Genomic DNA, 22,208 nt, shown 5'->3' with positions numbered 1-22,208 from the left:
TAAAACTTTGTGTCCTTGAGAAGTTTGCACTATTGAGATACTTTTCTGGGTCCTTCTGTCAGCAGCACACCATCCATTGAAGAGACTGGGTAAGTCTCAAGTGGGTTGGCCACATTCTTTTTCCTTTTGTATCAAGTATTAAGAAGGAGATGTCCTTCCTTCACCAACCCTAGGAAGGAATAAAAGCCAAAATCAGTAAGGAAAACACAATAGAACAGTAAATCCTGTACTCAAAAGATGAGAAATACAATATGAGGTTAATATCTGCTGTTTTTGTGAGAGGGTTACAGTCTTTCAACGGTACAGTTAGACTATTGGCAGGAAAAAAAATTGAGCATTATGAGAGGGGTGGAGTTGACTGAGTAAACCTAGAAGTAATTTTTATTGCCCAGAATTATATTTAGCTCAAGAGGGTATCATATTGAGCAAATAAAACATTATGCTACCTACTTGAATTTGAATTTCAGATAAACTGATTCAGTATGTAAGCATTGAGTATATGTATGTATACATATGTACTTACATTAAAAATTAAGTGTACTTGTGTACACTGGAAAATTATTTTTGTTCATCTGAAATTAAAATTTAATTGGACATTCTATATTTTATCTGATAAATTTAATCTAGAACAAACCATTATGGTGCTAGTAAGTAATAGTTATAACCACTTAAATGATAAAAGGTATTATTTGTATTTGATCCATTTCTCCGGATTGATTAGGAACTCCTGGTGGAGAGTCCTGCAATGTGGGTCTCACGTCTCCTCGGACTCACCGGCTCCCACTGTGTGGTCGGCATTTGGGAAAGAGAAGAGGAGAAAGGAATGGGCCGCGAGGAGCCCAGAGCAGCTCTGTGGGGTGACTGCTGCAGGGAGCTCCTTGCACTGGGGCCAAAGAGCAGGAAAGCCAGCTGGGCCGTGGGGAGGAAACCTCGGAGATGAACCTCGAAGAAGCGGGCTTTATGGAAGGGCTGCTACTGGCAGTCCTCAAGGGAGGGAGGTAGTTTATGCTGTGCCCCTCGAACTAAGCATCCTGGTATGAGATTCATTCTGAAGAAAGACGTAGAATTCAGAAGATATTGGTTTGTTTTGTTTTGTTTTGTTTTGGTGGAACTGGGGATTGAACTCAGGCCCTTGTGCTTGCCAGGCAAGTGCTTATTCTACTGAGCTGTCTCCCAGCCCCCAGAAGATACTGCTGCATAGGTCACTGCCAGTTTTTCTGTCTTCTGAATGGCAGTCCATTATTAAATGACAGTTATCTTTTCTATATGCTTTGAAAGCTATGTATTTTGGGTTATCAAAATAGTGTGGGCTTCTAGAGCAGTGAAATGTCTGTAGATTGACTTTAATGGTAGTATTTATGGGCAGGCAGGAAGCAAGCCCAAGTTTCCTCACCCTAGTTCCTGCAAGCTGTGAATAAGTTGCCTCACATGGCCAAGGGGACTTTGTACGAGGACTGCGCAAAAAATATAGTGTAAATGTTTAAATTTTTAAAAAGTATGATAATAAGACATGTTGCCATTAACCCCCCTCCAAATACTCTCGCTCATCTTGACACACTTATTGCATTGTTCTTGCCACCTCCTACAGCAGTTCTAGAAGCTCTCCTTCATGTCTTTATGAGGTGTGTAAATACAGTGAATGCTGCTGCCAAATACCATTCAAAGAATATTATAGCGTGTCCTTCTCCGCCTAGTTACTGGCTCTGACACTGTGAGACTCCTGGCTCTTTCCCAAAGTTACAATCACCATGAATTGTTTGAGTTGTTGCAGAATGTCCAGGAGGCCACGACTACAGACACTTAAGAAAGAGGACTTCCAGAACTGCCTCCGAAATGTCAGGCAACGTGCTAAGTGTGTCAAGGAGCAGCATTCTGCTGGGGATTAATGGCAGTGTGTCTTTTACTGTAACAAATTTTAAAAAAATACAAACATTCACCATACTTTTGGATCACACCATACAGACAGGGTGAAAGGAGTAAATCTTGAGGTAGAGAGATGCTAAATTAACCAAGTGGATCCAGTTGCATCCTATCATCATTCAAAGTGGAGAACCTTTCCTGGCTGAACTGGAGAAGTAGGATAGCTAAAGAGAGACAGAAGGTTGCTGACTTTGAAGCTGGAATGAAATCATGAACCTAGGAATGCAGGTGACCTTTAGATGCTGGAAAAGACAAGGCAACCTATTTTCCTCCAGTGTCTCTAAAGGATGCAGCACTCCTGTCACCTTGATTTCAGCCTGGGAAGTCGTGGAGGTGTAACTATGGGACTGTAAGGTAATACATTGTGGTCTTTCAGCTGTTAACTATATATAGAAATAAATAAGATAAAAGCATAGAACTGCTAAAAATTGCTTTAAAGGTAGTTGATTCAAAGAGAAATAAAATTATTCAGTTGCAAAGTAGCTTTAAAATGCCACTGGTCTACAGTTATATAATTGTATTTATATTGTTTTAATTATCTAAAGAAAATACAAAATAGTAAAAAAAAAAAAAAAAAAAAAAAACTAAACCCAGAAACAATACAAAACTTAACCAAACAAAGCAATAAAAATTCAATAAAGGCTGCTGTATTGCATAATGTTGTCTTCAAATGATATCTGTTAACTTCTCGTAATTCATTTTTTTGTCCATAAATGGGGATAATAGCATTTACCATATTGGGCTATTTTAAGGACTAGAGCAGGTCCTGCGTATAAAGTGTGTAGTAGAATGCCTGGTGGGTTACTGTTAATATCATTGTCTTTTTGAGCCTTTGCCTGCCCGGAACAATCATCCTTAAAGCACTCGTGTTTTTGTGTTTCTCTAATTGTGTGCCTCTCTCTGTTTCTGACTGTGGAGAAGCAGAGACAGAGACAGAAATGCCAACCCTCAACTCATCTCTGTAGGAGCTTTTAATGTGAATATTGTCAGGCTTGAATTTTTGCTTTGAAAAACAAATTACTATTTGGTCTTATGATTTATTTCTGATATTTTGTTCTAGAAAACTATTCGATCAACCATGCTGACAACCACACTGCTGAGAATGCCATGCTGCAAACTCCGGGTGACCCACCTGGCGCTGTGCCTGAAGTGGCTCCCCAAGGCAGCAGGGCCCTGAGGCAGCCCAGCCCTGGCTCCTCATCACATAGCCCACAATCCACCAAAACAGCCTCCGCCTCGCAGAAGTGCTTTCTCCAGATCAAAGGCATGACCTGTGCGTCCTGTGTGTCTCACATAGAAAGGAACCTCCAGAAAGAAGCTGGTAAGAGACCTACCCCCTGTTGAGGTTGGGAGTGCTGTATGTAGGCGGAGCGCTCTCCTTTCAGAGTCACCCTTGACTGATTCATCACGGGCCATGGCAAATCTGGTAGCAAATTTATGATATGATGATATGGATGTTTGTCTAACATTTTGGTGCAGTTGGCACTGTTCTCTAAGGATTATTTAGTTTGAAAGAAAGCATATCTCTGAATAAGTTAGCCATAGAAAGTACAATTTAAAGGCCATGTGACAATCTATAGATTGACTTGTTAGCTTTTCCTAGTGTTATTCAGTCCCATCAATTCCTTTCTATACAATGAATAAATAGCATGAATTTTGTATAGAAGTTCTAATTTCAAATATTTTATCCTGTTGTTCCTCTAATGAGAGTTTTGTGGAATAGCACAGTTTTGTCTTTCAGATACATTCTTTCTCTGTATCTCACTCCCCCTCCTTTTCTCGTGGCACTGCAGGTTGAATCCAGGCCAACACATGTTAGCTGAATGCCCTACCACTGAGCCACCTCCCAGCCTCTAGTCCTGTCTCTTAAATCAGGAAGTGCAGAGAAGATTCCTGACCCCTTTTTTAGTACTGGGGATTGAACCCAGGGCCTCACACATGCTAGGCAAGCACTCCCATTGAGCTATATCTTCACCACTTTTTAAAACTTTGAGACAAGGTCTTGCTAAGTTTCCTGGGGAAGATCTTGAACTTGTGATCCTCCTGCCTAACCCCATCAGGTATCTGGGATTACAAACTAGAAGTGGTTTAACCATGGCTTTGCCTCCCTACCAGAGATAGTTTCCTTTCAACCCCTGATGGCTCCGTTTGTTGTTGTGCTATGACTCCTTGTCCCTTAGCATCAACTGTAAATCAGGAAGCCATGTTTTTTCAGCCTCTTTTATGGTGCCTTAAAACCATGAGGAGTTATAGAATGACTGATCTTAAATTGGGGTGCTACAGGAGTTCCTTTGTTATCCATGGACTGACTATTCCTAAGAAGAATTTATAATTTTATAATGCTGGTCTTTACCTGACTGAATACCTCATTTTCATCCCTTATACTTTTGAAGGTACGTCATTGCTTTCATTTACTTGAACATAATCCTCTCTCTCCCAGCTAACTAACATTAGCAAGATAGTCTGTGGGATTTCTCCTCCATTGGTGAAAGTCATTAGACACTGAAAAATAATAAGTAGGTCAATCTTTGACAGTGATTTTTTTATTTGTATGATGGCCTCTGGAGAAAGAAAGCATATGCTTGCTGTCCCAGTGGTTGGTAGCTGCTTGTGACCATCCTTGCCTTGATGTGCATGCAGCCATGCAGCCTTTGAAAGCTCAGTGTGGTCCATTGGCCACCTGTACCCGACTCGCTGAGTTAGAACCCCTATTTTAACAAGGCTCTCAGATGACTCCTATGCCCAGTATTGTTTGAGAGGCTTTTTTTTTTTTTTTTTTTTTTTGAGACAGGGTTTCTCTATACAATTTAGGCTGGCTTTGAACTCACTTTGTAGATCAAGCTGGCCTAGAATTCACAGTAATCCTCCTGCCCTAGCTTCCCGAATACTGGAATTACAGGGCTGTGCCACCACATATGGCCAAGTTTTGTTTTCTTGTTTTTTGTTTTTGTTTTTTTTTTTAAGAATAGTGGTACTCAAACTTGACTGTACATTAGAATCACCCAGAAGGCTTTTGTGTGACGTTTCTATGTCACCTCAGACACCTTGCCCAGAGTGTCTCAACTGTGACCTGATGTTTCCAGGTATTCTGTCCATCTTGGTTGCCCTGATGTCAGGAAAGGCAGAGGTCAAGTATAACCCAGAGGTCATCCAGCCGCCCAAGATCGCCCAGCTCATCCAGGACTTGGGCTTTGAAGCAGCAGTCATGGAGGATGATGCAGGGCCAGATGGCGACGTTGAGCTGGTCGTGAGTACAGTGGCTGCCTTGCCTGAATGCTGGCTTCATGTGGTTTGCAGAAGAGTTTCGGGCAGCCATCATTCTTGAGATCAGCGAGTATCCTCCATCCTGGACATATCCTATCTGTTGTTGGGTTTTGTTTCTTTTCTTCCCCTTTGAAACCAACAACAGTGATCTGTTCATTTTGTAACAGAAGATCAGTTACGTCAATAAGTCAGAGGAGGCAGTGTCGCTATAGATGCTCAGGGAATAAGGACGGCAAGGGTCTGAGGGGCAGGAGGGAAAGTGTGGCACAGACAATGGGCTGTCCTGAGTGTCATGGGTGGGTGGGGTTGCACACGCTCACAGTCCTTCTAGTCAAGAGAGACACTCAACTATGTAGGCCGACAAGGTAAGTCTCTGGGGCTGGCAGGGAGTGCCAATCAAAGCTAGAGGGCGGAGCACTTGCCTAGTGCGACCAGGCTCTGGGTTCAGTCTTCAGCCCCACAAAAACAGCACAGTGATGCACAGGGCTTCTTGGAAGCAGTGGAGGTCTAGGAGATAATTAGGGCCCAAGGGTCCCGGAGCTCACGAATGCCGCCCCTTTTGGTTGCTCCCACTGTGAGAGTCGAGAGGTCCTGCATCTGTCATCGGCAAAGCTGCATGTTGACAAGCCATTGAAAACAACAGGTTATTCTTGTTTTGACAAAATGCTCACTTCAAAAACTTGTATGAGAAGCTGTTTTTGTGGAGACAGGCAAAACCACAAAAGAATTGAGTAATGCTATTTACCTGCTTAAATGTTTATTCTTTGCCAGTGGCGCTAAGTAAATGTTTGAAGACAGTGTCAAGGGCATGAGTGCATGTTGAGCCCCGGGAAAGGGCAGTCTCTGTGGAGCAAACCTGGGCTCCGCAGGGCCCGTGTGTCCAGGGCAAGTGAGTCCCCGCTGGCTATGCCTCGCACCAGGCTCGTGAAGAGGCAGGTCTCTGCCACTAGCCTCCAGGTCCACACATGGGCATTCCAACTCACTCAGGCTATCGTGTGGAAAATCTAAACCAAGACTGTTACTGGAAAAAGGAAAAGCTCCCTTTGAACCAATACTTTTTGTTGCAGTGTGTAAAAAGGAAAAATTGAGGTTCACATGACCACAGACATTTTATGTGAACTTCTGTTTTACTTAGTATTTAGGAAGCACTGACCACAAAGTGAGTTGTCTGAATCGTGTAGTTCATGTCACCTTCTCTCATGTGAGGATACAGCATGGGGCATGGCAAGAGTGCTGCAGGCTTTGGCTGGGACATTTGTTAACGTAGGGGAGTCAGTGAAGACCTGACTGGCCCCACACAGCAGTGGCGTGGAGCACACTGGAGCCAGGCTCTCTGGGTACAGCCTCCTCTCCCCTCACTGGCTGTATGACTTGGGACCAGTTACTGCACCTGTCAGTCTTGTGGCTTTGAGACCTGCCTCCTAGAGGAGGGAGAGCAGTACAGCAGTAAGCCAGGACCCAGCATATTGCAAGTGTTTCATAAGTTCTAATTTTTATGATTACTGCAGAAATAAAAGGAGAGCTTAGGAGCACCCTTGAAATATTTGTAAACTTGCAGTCACCAGCCAGTAAGCTAGTTCCTATTTGTCTGATAGTCCTCCCTTTTTTGATACTGTTCTTGAATCTCCTGCTAAGGTTAATGTGTTCCAATTCCAGATGAGCTCCCCTCTCTTGCCCTGACTTCAGATGGTTTCTCTCATCCTGTTATTCTTTCTGGGATCACTAATGCACATTTCCCAGTACAGTTGCAGTCACAGCCTCCCAAGGCCCATTACTTCTCAGTGGCTTTGCATCAAGTGGTGGCTTAGTGACACTTGGCTGTGCTCAAGAGCCTTCATGCTGTGGACCCAGACAGCACTGCGGATTCCCTCCTCCTCCTCCTCCTCACGGGCCCTGTGCTGGCCAAGCTGGCTGCAGGTCACCTCATGCCATCCTTCCTTGTGTCTTTCCCTCTAATGTTTCTCTGCCCCTCACCTGTCAGCACCCTGTCCGTACTTTGGGGCCCCTTAGATTCCATTCCATCTGTTGGTTACTCCCTGAGTCCTGCCCTCCAGGTGCCAGCAGGTCCCTGAAACAGGAACATCTTAGCAGGCACTACAAGCCAGTCACTGGCAAGACTGTAAATTATAGCTCCCTTCAGGAGTTTGTAGGCCCACATCCTTCTTATGATGTGGTTAATACCCAGTACTGGTGGGGAGGTAGCTGAAACATAGCCTCCAAAAGTGCATTTTTGTTAGAGCCCGAAGCCAAGCCTGGGTTTGTTGCCATCTGCTAAATGGTTGTTACTTCCTGTACCTGAGCTGGGAGAGAACCACCATTTACCCCTCCCTTCAAGGGCGTGTGAGGGTGAGCATCTTTCAGCACCTTGCTTATGGGCCTGTCAATGGAGTGCAGAGCTGTAGGAGGGTTCTACAAAGGGAGAAGGCTGGAGGCGGCCTGTCATCAACCCCCCACCCCCAAGTGCTTACTCATTTATTTTTTTGAGACAGGGTCTCACATGCGTGAACTCACAGCCACCCTCCTGCCTCAGCCTCTCGAGGACTGGAGTGCCACCTGTGCCCCAATACCTGGCCCCCCAGGTGCTTTAGAAAGGCGCCTTTCAGCCCAGCCCCATGGCACTGTGCTCCCCTGTCTTACAGATCACAGGGATGACCTGCGCTTCCTGTGTTCACAACATAGAGTCCAAGCTCACCAGGACCAATGGCATCACCTACGCCTCTGTGGCCCTGGCCACCAGCAAAGCCCATGTGAAATTTGATCCAGAAATCATCGGTCCACGGGATATTGTCAAAATTATTGAGGTAATTCATTGATGAAAATTATACCCAGTGTATATAAAACAGTAACAAATAATCATTGAAGAAAATGATTAAGAACATATAATTAAGCTGAAGGAAAAAGTAAAAATCACCTAAAATCTGCCAATTTTTACCATGAAATAAGATTATTTTCGAATAATCCATGAAGGTACTGTACATATCAGGTCATCTCAGGGAGCACATTAATAGGTAAGAAAAAGATGGGGAGAAAAAAGACATTATTATAACTTTAGTTTCACATACTCCCTGAGAAGCGTTAGTATTGCTGAGATACTTGGCACATAGTGTTTAATTGCCTAATTGTAATTCTAAAATATCTCTGTCAGTTGCAAGTATCTACAGACTAAGGAGGGGTTGGCACTGGACAGAACGATGCTGCATTTCCCCCTCTGCGAGGCCTGTTTTGAGGGGCAGTTTGATTGTTTGTGCTCTGGAAAGTGAACTAGAGCGTACATGCCTGTGCTCCCTCGCCCAGGTTCCCCAGAGACCTAACACTTCCTCCTTGGAGGCCTATGTCACACCAGACTGTAAGAGAGTGAGCCTCGAGGAAGGCTCGAATGGGTTAAAGCAATCAACACTAAATAAAAGCACCTTGTGGTAGTTAATAGTCAGGATAAATCAAGCTTAGTGAGATGCCTATTTATGAAATTGCTTATGAATTGAAACATTACAGCATTAAAGCCGTGCTATCTTTAGTTTTCTCTGCATTATGCTTGTGTGTTTGAACAGAGGAATTGTCTGTTCGGCCCAGCAGAGCTTTTTGACTTGGAAATGGTGCTTCACCCCAGAGGCAGAAGATACAGGTCCTTCATCAAATGAGAAAAGAGCTTCAGAGAGGTTAAAGGCCTTATTCCTTGGGATCTAGTTCCCAGGTGTGGAACGGCTCTCAAACCCAGATCTCACAGTTTGAAACCCAGCTGTCTTTCTAGATTTGTTTTGTGTTTTTGAGACAGGGACTCCCTGTGTAGTTCAGGCTGGTCTTGAACTGACTATGTAGCCCAGGCTGGCCTCAAACTCAAGGCAATCCTCCTGCCTCAGGCTCCCAAGTGCTGGGATCACAGGCATGTACTACCAAGCCTGGCCTGTGTTTCTGCTTCTACTTTATCACTATGTTCTTGAACAACAGCAGTGACATGGGAGTGTGAGGCTGAGGGGGTCACACTGATGCAGTAAGCAGGAAGGAGCATCTTAGATAGGACCTTCAAGTATAGCCTGCCTCCACTCAGCCCACTCTGTGTGTAGCGTCCTTTCTTCCTTCTTTGAGGATATTGGAATATTGCTTGGCCTCCATATTTGCATCTGGGGTACCTTTCCTAATATAATTAGGTTAATGTTAGTAGTAAAAGCAGTTGGCTTACATAGTCTTAAATGTTCTTTTTTCTACCACAACTTTCAGTTTTGTATAAGAACCCCAGCTGCAGGTTCTGGGGTCCCTTTCTTTATCAAGGTGACTGATGAAGACATTTCTAAACATATGTTCATAAAGTCAGAGCCTTGGATCAGATCAAGGTGGTTGCAGAAGTACACAGGGTCATTCGTGGGAAAAACCCAAAGCTGAAACCCGGGCTTTGTGGGCTGCAGAGGGGGCTGAGGGTGCCCCAGTGGGAGGGAGACCATTGTTCTGGCTCTAGCTCTTCTGAGGAGCTCTGTAGCTTTGGGCAAAGTGTTTATTTATTTAAGAGAACAAAAATAGTAAAACACACACATGCTAAAAATGATACAGAATTTCACTAAACAAAAGAATAGGAATTCAACAGTGGCTGTTATATTTCTGGGCAAAGTATTTAACCTCCCTGATTTGCTCTTTCCTTATGAGTGGAAGGAAACTTCCAGACCACGGAAGGTATTTGGGGTTCCTAAACTCAAACCTTCTGAGTTTATAACTCAGTACTAGTCAGCTTTGGAGCCTGGTGAGGTTAGCTTCCCAGAACCTACTGCCTTTGCCAACAGAAGGGTCAGCAATCACCACTTAAATGCTGTTTCATCACAGACAATGTAGACAGTCCTGAATCTCCAGGCGGGATTTGTCAGCCAGCATGAGACGAGGACCCAGTGGTCTCTGGAGGCACTTTGAGATTTACTGTCTAATTTCCAGAGCTATAAAACTCTCCACCAATGCATGTTTTAACAAGTACCTTCTCCCTTATTCTCTACCTCTCTCTTTTTGATAACAAGGAGATTGGCTTCCATGCTTCCCTGGCCCAGAGAAGGCCCAATGCTCATCACTTGGATCACAAGATGGAAATAAAGCAGTAGGTAGCACACTGTGGCCTGTCTCACTCACTGTCTGTCTTCCTGTCTCTGCTGGCTCTGTGGCTCTTGTCATGTGTGTGTCCTTGCATTGTCTTTGTGCTTGTTGTGCTTTGTCCTTGCTGTCCCTGGGCTTCCACCTGGATTGGTTGCCTTTTTCTTTGGAACATTATCCCTCTGAAACAGTGCTATCTGTAGAAGTTTTACGATGATGACAGTGCTCTAGGTCTACACTGCACTTCTGTGTTCAGACACTTGAAATGCAGGTAGTGCACCTGTAGGGATGAGTTTGCGGGGGAGGGCGTTGAGACGGCTCTTGCTATGTAGCCCAGGCTGGACTTGCAGCGGTCCTCCTGCCTCTCACTCTTGCAAGTGCTGGGATTACAGGCACACACCACCACACCCAGCCTTGAATTAAGTTTGACTTAATTTTCATTATTTAAATAGCTAGCTGTAATTGCTCAAATTAGGATAGAAAAAGGGAAAGTCTTTATTTACATAGGTTCTGGAGCTAGAATCTGAGGGTAGAGATCATGGCTGAGTGGAAAGCAGATGGCCAAGGAATCAGGAGACTGCGGTTTGTTGTTTCAGGCAGTCTCTTACGTTTCCAGCAAATTAGATGCTGTGATTGTGTGCAGAGCATTGTGACACTTCTGGGGAGGAGCAGACACCATCATCCCTGCCTTAGAGTGGTTCTGGTCGGGTAGGAAGGAAGAGAATGAGGAGCTGCAACCACAGTGGTGTAGGAGGGTTCTGGAAGGTGGAGGAAGCTTAACAAGGGATCCTGAGTTGAGCTTTAGGTTGGGAGGGCATCTTCTGGGGCCTCCAGGGATCCCTGGGGTATAGGTGGGACTGACCTGCCAGGGACCTGGAAAGCCAGGGAGGCTGACTCCCTGGGCAACAGTCTGGGCACACAGTAAAGGCAGGGCCAGTGTGCATTTACCAAGAGGAACATGAAGGGATGGAAGCCAAGCATTGGAGAATTCCACCATTAACAGAGAGAAAGAGCAAAGGAGACAAAGAAGGAGAGGAGCAAGGGAGGAAGCTCCACAGCCCTTTGGTTAGAGGGGCTGCTGCAAATCCATGGCTGTCTGCTGTGACCCTGATCTTGGACATTGTATTCACCAAGACAGCCTCATTATTTTTTACTGGTTCAGTTTTAGACAGTTGTTTTAAAGCTGAAGTGAATTGTGCTGGGCACACGTGTGCATGCCTGCTATCCCAGCAGTCTGGGAAGCTGAAGAGGGAGGATCATAAATTTAAGCTCAGTGTGGGCAACTTAGTGACTTCACGAGACTGTCTCAATAAAAAACAAAAAAGTCTGGGGCTGTAGCTCAGAGCAAAGGGCCTGGGCTCAGTCCCCAGTAAACCCCTGCCCCTGACAAGATTGAATGTGTAAGTAAGCTTATACCAATGAAATAGTGCCATCAGCTTTTTTTTTTTTTTCCTTTGAAGGTCTGTGTAAGAATAGTGGACCATAGGCAGCTGTAGACTGAGAATGTCAACCTCTTTGGAGTAGATTCTTAACTACTGAGCCTCAGTTGCAAAACCTATAGACTGAAGGTCATATAGATTGAAGGCCAAGTGAAGAAGAAGGCTATGCTGCCACAGTGTTTAGATCTTTAGATTGTTCCTGGGATAGCAGTGTGGGGAGAGAAGCTTAGTTTTGTTTCAATCCATGGTGGTCTGTTCCAGACATGTGAGAAAGTCAGGTTTTACACAGAGCCTTCTGGAGGGGACTGTCCTAGGATCCAGGTGACAGTATCTAACATGTCTGCATGCTGCACTTGCTTCCAGGTGGAGGAAGTCTTTCCTGTGCAGCCTGGTGTTCGGCATCCCTGTCATGGGCTTAATGATCTATATGTTAATCCCCAGCCATGAGCCCCACGAGGCCATGGTCCTGGACCACAATATCATCCCGGGGCTGTCCATTCTCAACCTTGTCTTCTTCATCTTGTGCACATTCGTCCAGGTACGTTGAACACAGCTTTTCAGCTTTGTTTCAGTGATATTTCCTAAGCCAGCTCCTGACATTGCTGCTTTTATTTCTGTCTTATGACCAACAGGACAGGGCCAGACCTTCTACTATGAGGACTAAGAAGGGTCTAATTCCACTGTCAGTTTCAGAGTTGACTATCGGTGATCAAAACGCCCTAGAGCAACAACTTCCTCCCTGCAAGAGTGGGAAACTGTGTGCCCCCAATTTGCTTACTGTTCAGCTTAATTTTTTTTTTATTTTATTTTATTTGTGTGTGTGTGTGTGTGTGTGTGTGTGTGTGTGTGTGTGGCCAGCTCAGCCCACCAGGGGGCGGGGCTGGCTGGCATGTGGTGCTGGGGATTGAACAGCGGTCCCTGTGCTTTGCTAAGCTTGTTCTAAGTAGGTGCTTTAGACCACTGAGCCATCTCACCAGCCCCTGTTCAGCTTAATTTACCTGTTAGAAGGAGCAGCTGGATGTCCTGGAGCTCATGCTTCTCCTGAATGGTCTGTCTTGAAAAGGCAGAATGAGCACGTTGTAGCTCAGCAGGCAGACCTCAGGGAGCGTCTGCTGCGATGGTGATGTTAAGGAACCAGCTCTGTTTCTGAAGGGAGGTGTGCTGTCTGTGCATTTATTTTGGAACATAAAACTAAACACCTCAGTAGTATTGGAATGCATATCAGTCAGCTTTCCCATTGCTGGGACAAAGTACCTAACAGCTACCACTTAAAGGAATTGAGGTTTATTGTACTTCATCATTCAAGGGATTTCAATCCATAGCCTTCTGGCTCTAAAACAGAAACTTCATGGCAAAGGGGCACAGAAGAGAGAAGCCCCCCACCCACCCCACAGGGAGAGCAAGGCCAGAGCTCCAGAGGAGGGGACTGGATATAGTCCCCCAGGCCATGCCCCATGACCCACTGCTTCCAAAGGGGCCCTACCTGCTACTAGCCATGCAGCTATGAGCTCGTCCATTGGTTAATCCATTGGTAAGCCTGGTGTCCTCACAGTTCAGTCACCTCTCTAGAATCTCTGAATCTAGTCAAGCTGATAGTCAAGATTAACTGGCAAATGATGTTTGACTTTTGGGGAGCAAATATTTATAACTGAATTTTTCTCTACATTTTATTTTTATTCACAAATTACTGTATATTTATAAAGAACTCTAGTCATACTGGAGTATTAGAAGCAAAGAAAATATTTTTCATTAATTTTGCCTATCTCTGGCTGAGCCGTGCCCCTCGGGGACAGCTACAGTGTCACCATTAGGTAGGGCATGTATCTTTCTGAATCTCATCTGTGTGGAGAAAACTCATTCTCATGTTACGTATGTGGTGTGCATGCTCACATAATACATTCAGACTTTATTAGTGGAAGTGTGAGTGTGGGAGGTATACTAATGCATACTGGGATTTTTATTTAATCTTGTTTCACAGACTTCCATTTTGCCAATGTTTTATGGATACAGAATCTTCTGCTTAGAGATTGGCACTGTCCACAGCATGAATGAACCATGATTTTTTTTTTTTTTTTTTTTTTTAAGTTTTATTGATAAACAGCAATGAGACAGTTTCAAATCAAATCGGAAGTACACTTTGGAGTTGTTTTTGCACCCTCAGGTTGTTCTATTGATTCTCAAGTCTGCTTTTCTTTTCTTTTTTTTTTTTTTTTTTTTTTTTTGCCAGTCTCATACTGATGGCCACTCACACTACGTGTCCTGAGTTTTAAAGGTTATACATACTGTTACGGTTTGTGTGTAGCTGTGCCCTCAGAGCCTCATGCAGTCATTGGGGCAGCTTCTAGAGTTTGTAATTAATCATGATCCCATGCTGGGGTTACCGGTGTGTGTACTATGCCTGCCTGGGGCTGATAGCCTGAACACAATAGAAGGAAGGAAGAGAGGCTTGCTAGCTGCATGGACCCGCTCTTCCCTTTGCTCTTTGCTGTTTTCTGCCTCTATGAACTGCTGCCCTCTGCCATGTGCCACTCTGCCTTAGAGCCAGCTGGGTATGGACTGAAACCTCCACTCACTGAGAGCTAAATAACACTTTCCTTCCTTAACTTTGGGTGTTGGGTATTTTGTCCCAACAACAAGAGAAAATAACCAAGATGCATACCCTTGATCATCCAATTTTTGTGGGCCAGGAGTTCCTTCTGAATTAGAAGGTATGTTTAATAAATGTCGAGCACTAAAGAAAAGGTCACATCACACAGGTGCGCAGTCCTAGAGTATTTGCCATCCTGGGGCCTCCGGCTCTTTAGAGCCTCCGCCCTGCTCATCGGCGGCCCTTGTTCACCTTGTCTTTCAGTTCCTTGGTGGCTGGTACTTCTACGTCCAGGCCTACAAGTCTCTGCGACACAGATCGGCCAACATGGACGTGCTCATCGTCCTGGCCACGAGCATTGCCTACGTCTACTCCCTGGTCATCCTGGTGGTTGCGATAGCTGAGAAGGCCGAGAAGAGTCCTGTGACATTCTTTGACACACCTCCAATGCTCTTCGTGTTCATTGCCCTGGGACGGTGGCTAGAACATGTGGCGAAGGTAGCTCTGGCTTCCTGTTAAGAACTGTTCCTCCAGGAAAACAAATCACAGTCCATGTGAACACAGTATTGAGAAATACTCATTACACACAGTAAGGGGAAAGACTTAAGAAATCTGAAACCTCCGTATAATTAGGCACCAGAGTCACTAATCTCCAAATTGGATGCTATTTCTGAAATCCCAGCTAATCTGATTAATTATTAAAACCCACTTGGTCTTTTAGTGACTGAATATAGAGGGTGTTAATGTAGGGTATTACTTCCAACTGGGGTCATATAATTTTTAACATCCTGCATTGAACCGCTCCCTTGCATTGGGTCCTATGAAAGACTGGGTGGGATACAGGCCACAAAAGATGGTAGCTTGAACATAAAAGGGAACTGTTACTTGGCAGGGTGTTTTCAGTCTGAATGGAATTCCTAGAACTATATTAGTGGCCCAGGAGCCATGCACCAGTCCCCACAGTGCCTTTGTTGCACGGTATGGCCACATTGGGGAGCAGTCTCTTTCCATCTGGTTCAGGTCAGGTTGACATAGCTCTCATGTCACACTCTGGTTATTTCCTAGAGCAAAACTTCAGAGGCGCTTGCTAAGCTCATGTCTCTCCAAGCTACAGAAGCCACAGTTGTGACCCTCGGTGAGGACAACTTAATCCTCAGGTAGGTTGTGTTCATCAGTAGGGCTCAAGGTCAGTTCGTGTTGCCTGGATAGTAGGGAGCCAACTCCCATCCCGCAGTTACGTTGCACTAAACCTCACAGAGTAGGCAAGGACACTCAAGGCATTGCACAAACGAAGCTTTTCTGTTAAAGAACAAACAGTGGTGTCTGTGTACTGGGGGGGTGGGGGCTGAGGGCGTGAATGACTGGGAGTCCAGCAATTACAGAAGGAAGGCTAATGGTGTCAAGGGTGACTTTAGAGAGAACATGGGTTATAACTGAGCCCTGCATGGAACATTCAAGATCTGGGGATTGGATCAGGCCAGAGATTAGGGCTGCGACCTGCCGAAGAGTACAGTGGAATAGTGATATCTTCCTTGTAAGGCTGTCATATTAAAAATAATTATCATTCTTGCTTGGATATATACTCAAGCACTCTCCTAACTGCTTTGTATTTAAACTGTCATTAATCTCCTAACTCCCCTCATTCAGGGAAAAAGCCTGTATCCTGAAGGGGCTGTTACTTCTCTTATTTTACAGAGGAAACAGGTCTCGCTAGGCTGAGCAGCTGACTTGGGGTCAAGTAGGAGCTACATAGAGAAGGGAGGGTAGTCCTCTGGCCGTTGGCTCCACAGTCTACGCTCTTGTCCCTTTCACATACTGACTTTTTGTTTTGAGACAGGGTCTTGCTCTGTAGAGCGGCTGGCCTTGAACTCATTCATGTAGCCCAGGCAGGCCTTGAGCTGATGGCGATCTTCCTGCCTCAGCTTCCTGAGTGCCGGGATGACAGGTGTGTGCCACCATGTCTGGCTGTATTACTGACTGATAAGGCATATGTAATAATATGGAAATTTTTACAAATTAAGGCTTCTCTATTTCCTTGATTGGCTCGCTCTTTCTTTTTTTCTTTCTTTCTTTCTTTCTTTCTTTCTTTCTTCCTTTCTTTTAATAGTCTGGGCTATCGTAGTTGCTTTTCTCATCATCGGCACAAAATACTCAGCACTCACCACTTAACGGAGGTGGGTAGCTCATAGTTGGTAGAAATTTTAGGCCTTCTGTGCTTGAGCAGCTCCAGGCAGGGGGGCTTGGCGGAGGAAAGCTGCCCACCGCATGGCATCCAGGAAGCGCTGAGAGAAGGGAGGTACTGAGGAGGGAGATAAACCCTAGCGACAGCCTCCTTGGCCACCCCCCCCCCAACAGCAAGCCTGCCGTAGCACCCCATAATCCAGACGCCTTCCAAGCACCTGAGGTATTGGGGACCAATTTTGGTCTAAACCATATCATAGGCAGTTGTCATGTAGGCCGTGTATGTATTCCTGAAGTTTCTCCCTCACCCATATACTCTTTGAGCCTGTGATTTCACTTCTTTTTTTTTTTTTTGCTTTGTTTTTTTTTTTTTTTTTCTTCAAAATTTTATTGATAAACTGTGATTTCACTTCTGACTCCCAAGAACAGGAGGTGTTGTAGGGTTGCTGGTCACTTCCCTCCCTTGGTCCTGTGCAGTGAGCCTGCTGGAGTACCCTACCCCTTGCAATAGAAGGGAGTCTCCTACCAGTTTGTCCATAGACTCCGTTGTCTCCATTTTGTTGGTTATCACATAGACTCCAGGCCTTCCCCTTGTGGAGACAGACATAGGCCCTTACCTCTCACCCACTGTTGTCAGTGCCAGTGTCCATAGGGGTGGAGGAATCCGTGCTTTAGAAGTTGTTGCGGCGCCAGTTCACTGTAGTCCAGGATTGTGACTTTTTCCCTGGACTGTACTTTTTAAGTAATCATTGTAACTATAATCATGCTAACTCAGAGTTGGTTCCTAACTGTACACCAGGTACTGTATATGATTTACCTAATGCAACTGGGATGACTCTCCTGTGAGGGCCACTGTCACTGTCCCCATTCTCAGTAGCAAAAATCCAAACTTCAGTGAGGCCAAGTCACTTGCTTAAAGTCCGTAGATGGTGGCAGAACTGAGGCCAGGCCCTTGGAGGCACAGGGCCACTCTTGGCCACCATGCCACACTGTCTCCCAGTCAGGCATCCTGTGTGATGACCACTTGGTGCTCTCAGTGTGCATGTGCAGATGCGCACACACACAGCAGCTTTGGTGTCTGCAGTCTCATGCACCTTGACTCTTATTTTTTTACTCTTATAAATCAGTGGCATGAAAACTTCTGAAAAGTGAAAGTATTTGGAGGGGGGCACAAAGCTGCAGTACCTGCATCTGTGTAGACGCACCTGACCAACATCCACCCTGCTGCCTCTGCCAATAATAGTTCAAAGAGCTTCTGGTGCTAACCAGGGGCTGCTTAGTGACCTGAACATGAGCAGATTAGTGGCCTGCCAGGTGGCATCAGTCAGCTGAGATGCCACGGGAAGTGAGTGGGCTACGCCTGTTGTAACTCAGTTCTTTTCTAAAGAAGGCGACTCTCCTCCTCCTCCTCTTCCTCCTCCTCCTTTTCCTCCTCCTCCTCCTTCTCCTCTTTCTTCTTCCTCTTTCTTCCTCCTTCCTTCTTCTCTTCCTCTTCCCCTCCTCCTCTTCATCCTCCTCTTTCTGTTTTCTTGGCCTGTGAACACACTGTAGACCTAACCACTCCCATCACAACAGGATGGTACCATGTTTTCATCAGGGATCCAGAATTCATTCTGACTTTGCCTAAGATGAGTGGTGTGCTCAGATCAGGCCCATTTGTGCTGCTTTGCATGTGCAGGGTCCTTCCCGGCTCCCGGCTCCCAGCCACCCCACTCTCCAGGGACATGGCTGATTTCTCCGCTGTCTGTATTGCCACTGTCCCCTGGAAGGGCTGACCCTGAGGTGTGCCAGGTACCATGCCTCCAGTCCCCTCTGGCCTCTGCTTGTGTAGACAGGCTCTTGGTACCTCCTGAAGCCCACTTGAGTTTCCTGTATGAGGTGGACCCTTAGCCTACAGCCTCTCCTCGCCTCTGTCCCTCTGCTGGAGACACCTGTGCTTTTTTCTTTATCCCAAGTTTAGGTGGTGGGACATTTTACATTCATGACCTTTTGGTGTATGAGGACATCTTCCCTGCTGCTGCTGATCTCCTTTGTAGGTCTCCTTCATTCTCCTCCATGTCTTAGGCGTGTTATAGACTGTCACTGGGACATGTCTGCTCTCATGTCTGCTCTCTTGTGGCTTCCTTCTTTTTTTTCTCCCTATATTTTAGGGAAGGGTCTGCAGGGTGTTCAGGGTCTCGCTACTAGATTGGACTCTTAGTGATCTGCCTGTTTACAGCTTCCCAAGTGCTGGGATTACAGGCATGCGCCACCACATCCAGTCTCAATCCCCATCTCAGCATGCCCTGGGGGCAGGGCTGGCATGGCAGGCCTGGGGATCAAACCCTGGCCCCTTCACCTGCTTGCAGGCGCTTTAATCTGCTGAGCTCTTGTGGCTTCTGACCCAGGCCTGTGGAACTCACTTGCAGGCCTATCACTGGACACACCCCGTAGAACTTTCTCTAATGGCTTTTTCCCTGTCCTTTCTATTCTCCTGCAGCCCTTCAGATGAATGACGGTCTTCTTCCCTGGCACTGCCACACAGCTCCTAGGGCTTGGCCTGGGCTGCTTTTGTGGCTCTTTTCCTTCCTCCGTGGTGCATTGACCTCTGACCTCCCAATTTCTGCTTGTCCACCTCCTGCTCTGTCCTTCTATTGCCTCACTTGTGGTTGGGGCTGCTGGCTGTTCAGGCGAGCTGTTGTTTATTGGCCACCTACTGCCAGCTTTTCACCTTCAAAATATTTGTATTAAAACCAGTGACCTTTCTAGAGCAAAATTCTGACTGTATTTCTCTAGTGAAAAGTCTTACTTGCCTGGCAAGTGCAGGGTCCCGAGTTCAATCCCTGGTACCGCAAAAGAAAGAAAGAAAAGTCTTCCAGTGATTCCCAGTTGTCTTAACATAAAATCCATGCCCATGTGCCTCTCATGCATAGCCCTTGGTTGTTGCTCAGCGTAGAACAAGTACAGTTGTCCCCTGGGGGCCATGGGGACCCCACAGATAACCAAAACCTCCCAGTGCTTAAATCCCTCACACAGAATGGCTTAGTATATGCATATAACCTACTTCCCTCTGTATACTTCAAATCACTTCTATATGACTTATAATAGCTAATACAATGTAAATCCCACATGAAGAGTTTTATAATATATTGCTTAGAGAATAATGACAAGAAGTGTTCATCACAGAAGGAAATTTATTTCCTCTGAATGTTTTGGTTGCAAGTTTGGTTGAACCTGTGGATTCAGAGCTCACAGGTACAAGGGGCTGGCTGAGTATGGAACTAATCCAATAGCTGACCCAGAGCCTGGCATGGTGCAGGGGAGGGGTGCTGGTACAAGGGGCTGGGTGTGAGCAGAGGTGTATCTGTTACAGAGAGGAGCAAGTACCCATGGAGCTGGTGCAGCGGGGAGATGTCATCAAGGTTGTCCCTGGGGGGAAGTTCCCAGTGGATGGGAAGGTCCTGGAAGGCAACACCATGGCTGACGAGTCCCTCATCACAGGTCAGGTGGCTCGCTTCCTGTTCCCTCTGCAAGGTGTCAGGTGTGGAATGGGGCTGAGCAGGTGCTGATGATCTCTTCTTCACCTCTAGGGGAAGCCATGCCCGTCACCAAGAAACCCGGGAGTGTGGTGATCGCCGGGTCTATAAACGCTCATGGCTCCGTGCTCATTAAAGCCACCCATGTGGGCAACGACACTACTTTGGCTCAGATTGTGAAATTGGTAGAAGAGGCCCAGATGTCCAAGGTAATGAAGAAACTCGAAACATGGTGTGACCTCAGCTCCCCCACTTCCATAGCATAAATAGGTCATTATTGAGTAAAGATCAGTTAGCAAATGTAGTTAATGCACAGGCTAGGGGCCCCATCCTTACCCGTGCTTGTGGGGTTTTATGGCTTCCCAGTTCATAATTTTGTATGATCTTGATTTTGTATTTCCATAGGCACCCATTCAGCAACTGGCCGACCGGTTTAGTGGCTATTTTGTCCCATTTATCATCATCATTTCAACTTTGACATTGGTGGTTTGGATAATAATCGGTTTTATCAATTTTGATGTTGTTCAGAAATACTTTCCTGTAAGTTGAACGCTTTGAGCAGTGTGGTGGTTGTGTTTTAAATAATTTATTGCCATTTTTATCTTAGATGCACTGGGATTTAATTATCCATTGTATTTTGGTTCTTTCATTTTATTGACAGTAAAATCTAAATTAGATTCCAAATCAATTGGTCGCTTTCTTTCTATGGGTTTGTATAAAGTTGCATTTTGTATCTACTTAGATAATTTCCATGGACATCAGTTGGTTCTCATAATGCTTAAAGCATTTACAGCATGTAGTACTGGCCGTTTCTGAAGTTACAAAGTATATGTCATAGAAGATATGCCACTTCATAATTTTGATGGCACAGTAACATTATTTAGTAGAGTTTAAGAAAAAAAATTTTTTTTGCTATCTATAGCCAGCCAATTTGATCTTTAGTCTCCTACTTTCCCAAGTCATAATACTTTACAGTGCTTTTGAGAGACGAAAGACTGGGCCAGTGAGATAGCTCAGTGGATTAGCAACTGCTTAGGCAAGCTCAGGGACTGGAGTTCGATTCCCAGCACCACATGCCACGCTGGCCCCATCCCTGGGTGTGCTGAGCCGGCCACTGGGTCTGGGCATGGAGCCAGCTACCGAGTCCAGGCGTGGTGGTACATGCCTGTAATCCCAGCGCTAGGGAGGCTGAAAACAGGAGGATCACTACAAGTCTGAGCTGCATAGTGAGACCTTGTACCAAATACATTAAAAAACAAAAAAGATGAAAGACTATATGCTAATATAGACAGAGCTTTTTAATAATTAAATACCTAACATTCTAAGTACTGAAGAACACTATCTTGGGAAATATTGTTTTGTCAAACTTAGAAAAAACAGTGGAGGACTGGGCATGGTGGCATACACCTGTTATCCCAGCACTCAGGAGGCTGAGGTGGCAGGATTATTCCAAGTTAGAGACCAGCCTGGGCTACAAAGTGAGCTCAATACCAACCTGAACTGCACAGTGAGACCCTGTCTCAAAAAAAAAAAAAAAAAAGAATATGGAAAATACAGTCCCTTATAAAACTTAACTTGCATCAGTGATTGTCAGGGACAAAATCTGAACATATTTTTGGTTTTCACACATGGAGCGAATACAGCACACTTCTAGCACAGAGGCCAGGATGCTGCTAAGAGTTCTGCGAGGCACAGACACAGGACAGATCCCCACAATGATGATGGCATCAGTTCTGGGACTGAAAAACCTTGATGTCCCTGAAAAGCTCATGACCTGTCCCCAGGCAGGCTGAGCCAGCTACCAAGTCTGGGCATGGCGGTGCATGCCTGTAATCCCCAGCGCTGGGGAGGCTGAAAACATGAGGATCACTACGAGTCTGAGCTGCATAGTGAGACCTTGTACCAAATATTACATGTACCAAAAAGCTCGTGCCCCGGAGAAGAACTCATTGGTATGGGGCTATGGGAAGACTCAGTTTAAACAAGCCAGAGAGCCGTATTGTAACAGTGTTCTGCCTCACTTCATTCCTGTCATAGTGTAGTACTTAGCTTAGAGCCATAGAATAAGAGACTATAGATACAGGATACATTTTTTTTCTTTTTTAAAATTTTCTACATATAATTAAAGGTATACCGGATACTCTTAGGCTGCATGTCATTTACTAAGGTGTCATTTTCTCCCTTAAGTTTTCTATCTTAAGTGGAAAACAGCCAAGTTAAGCACTTTTTGCCATCTAG

General features: G+C 45.4%; 1 protein-coding gene across 4 annotated transcripts in view; it reads left to right on the top strand.

The window, feature by feature from the left end:
* Positions 1-22,208, top strand: part of Atp7b (ATPase copper transporting beta) — a 73,656-nt gene that overhangs the window by 38,438 nt on the left and 13,010 nt on the right. For 2 of the 4 annotated variants that reach the window (XM_004633107.2, XM_023717240.1), the window contains exons 3-12: positions 2,981-3,241; positions 5,004-5,167; positions 7,824-7,985; positions 10,179-10,255; positions 12,051-12,225; positions 14,539-14,772; positions 15,340-15,431; positions 19,808-19,935; positions 20,025-20,179; positions 20,376-20,510. In XM_004633107.2, the coding sequence (XP_004633164.2) occupies positions 2,981-3,241; positions 5,004-5,167; positions 7,824-7,985; positions 10,179-10,255; positions 12,051-12,225; positions 14,539-14,772; positions 15,340-15,431; positions 19,808-19,935; positions 20,025-20,179; positions 20,376-20,510 (1,583 nt within the window). The remainder of the gene's footprint in view (positions 1-2,980; positions 3,242-5,003; positions 5,168-7,823; positions 7,986-10,178; positions 10,256-12,050; positions 12,226-14,538; positions 14,773-15,339; positions 15,432-19,807; positions 19,936-20,024; positions 20,180-20,375; positions 20,511-22,208) is intronic. The other 2 variants (XM_023717241.1, XM_023717242.1) reach the window with 2 other exon arrangements.

This window comes from Octodon degus, unplaced genomic scaffold (genome assembly GCF_000260255.1).
Source record: "Octodon degus isolate 3935 unplaced genomic scaffold, OctDeg1.0 scaffold00051, whole genome shotgun sequence".
NCBI lineage: Eukaryota > Metazoa > Chordata > Mammalia > Rodentia > Octodontidae > Octodon > Octodon degus.
Note: the sequence above shows the minus strand (reverse complement) of the source record. Positions and strands in the feature narration are given on the sequence as shown.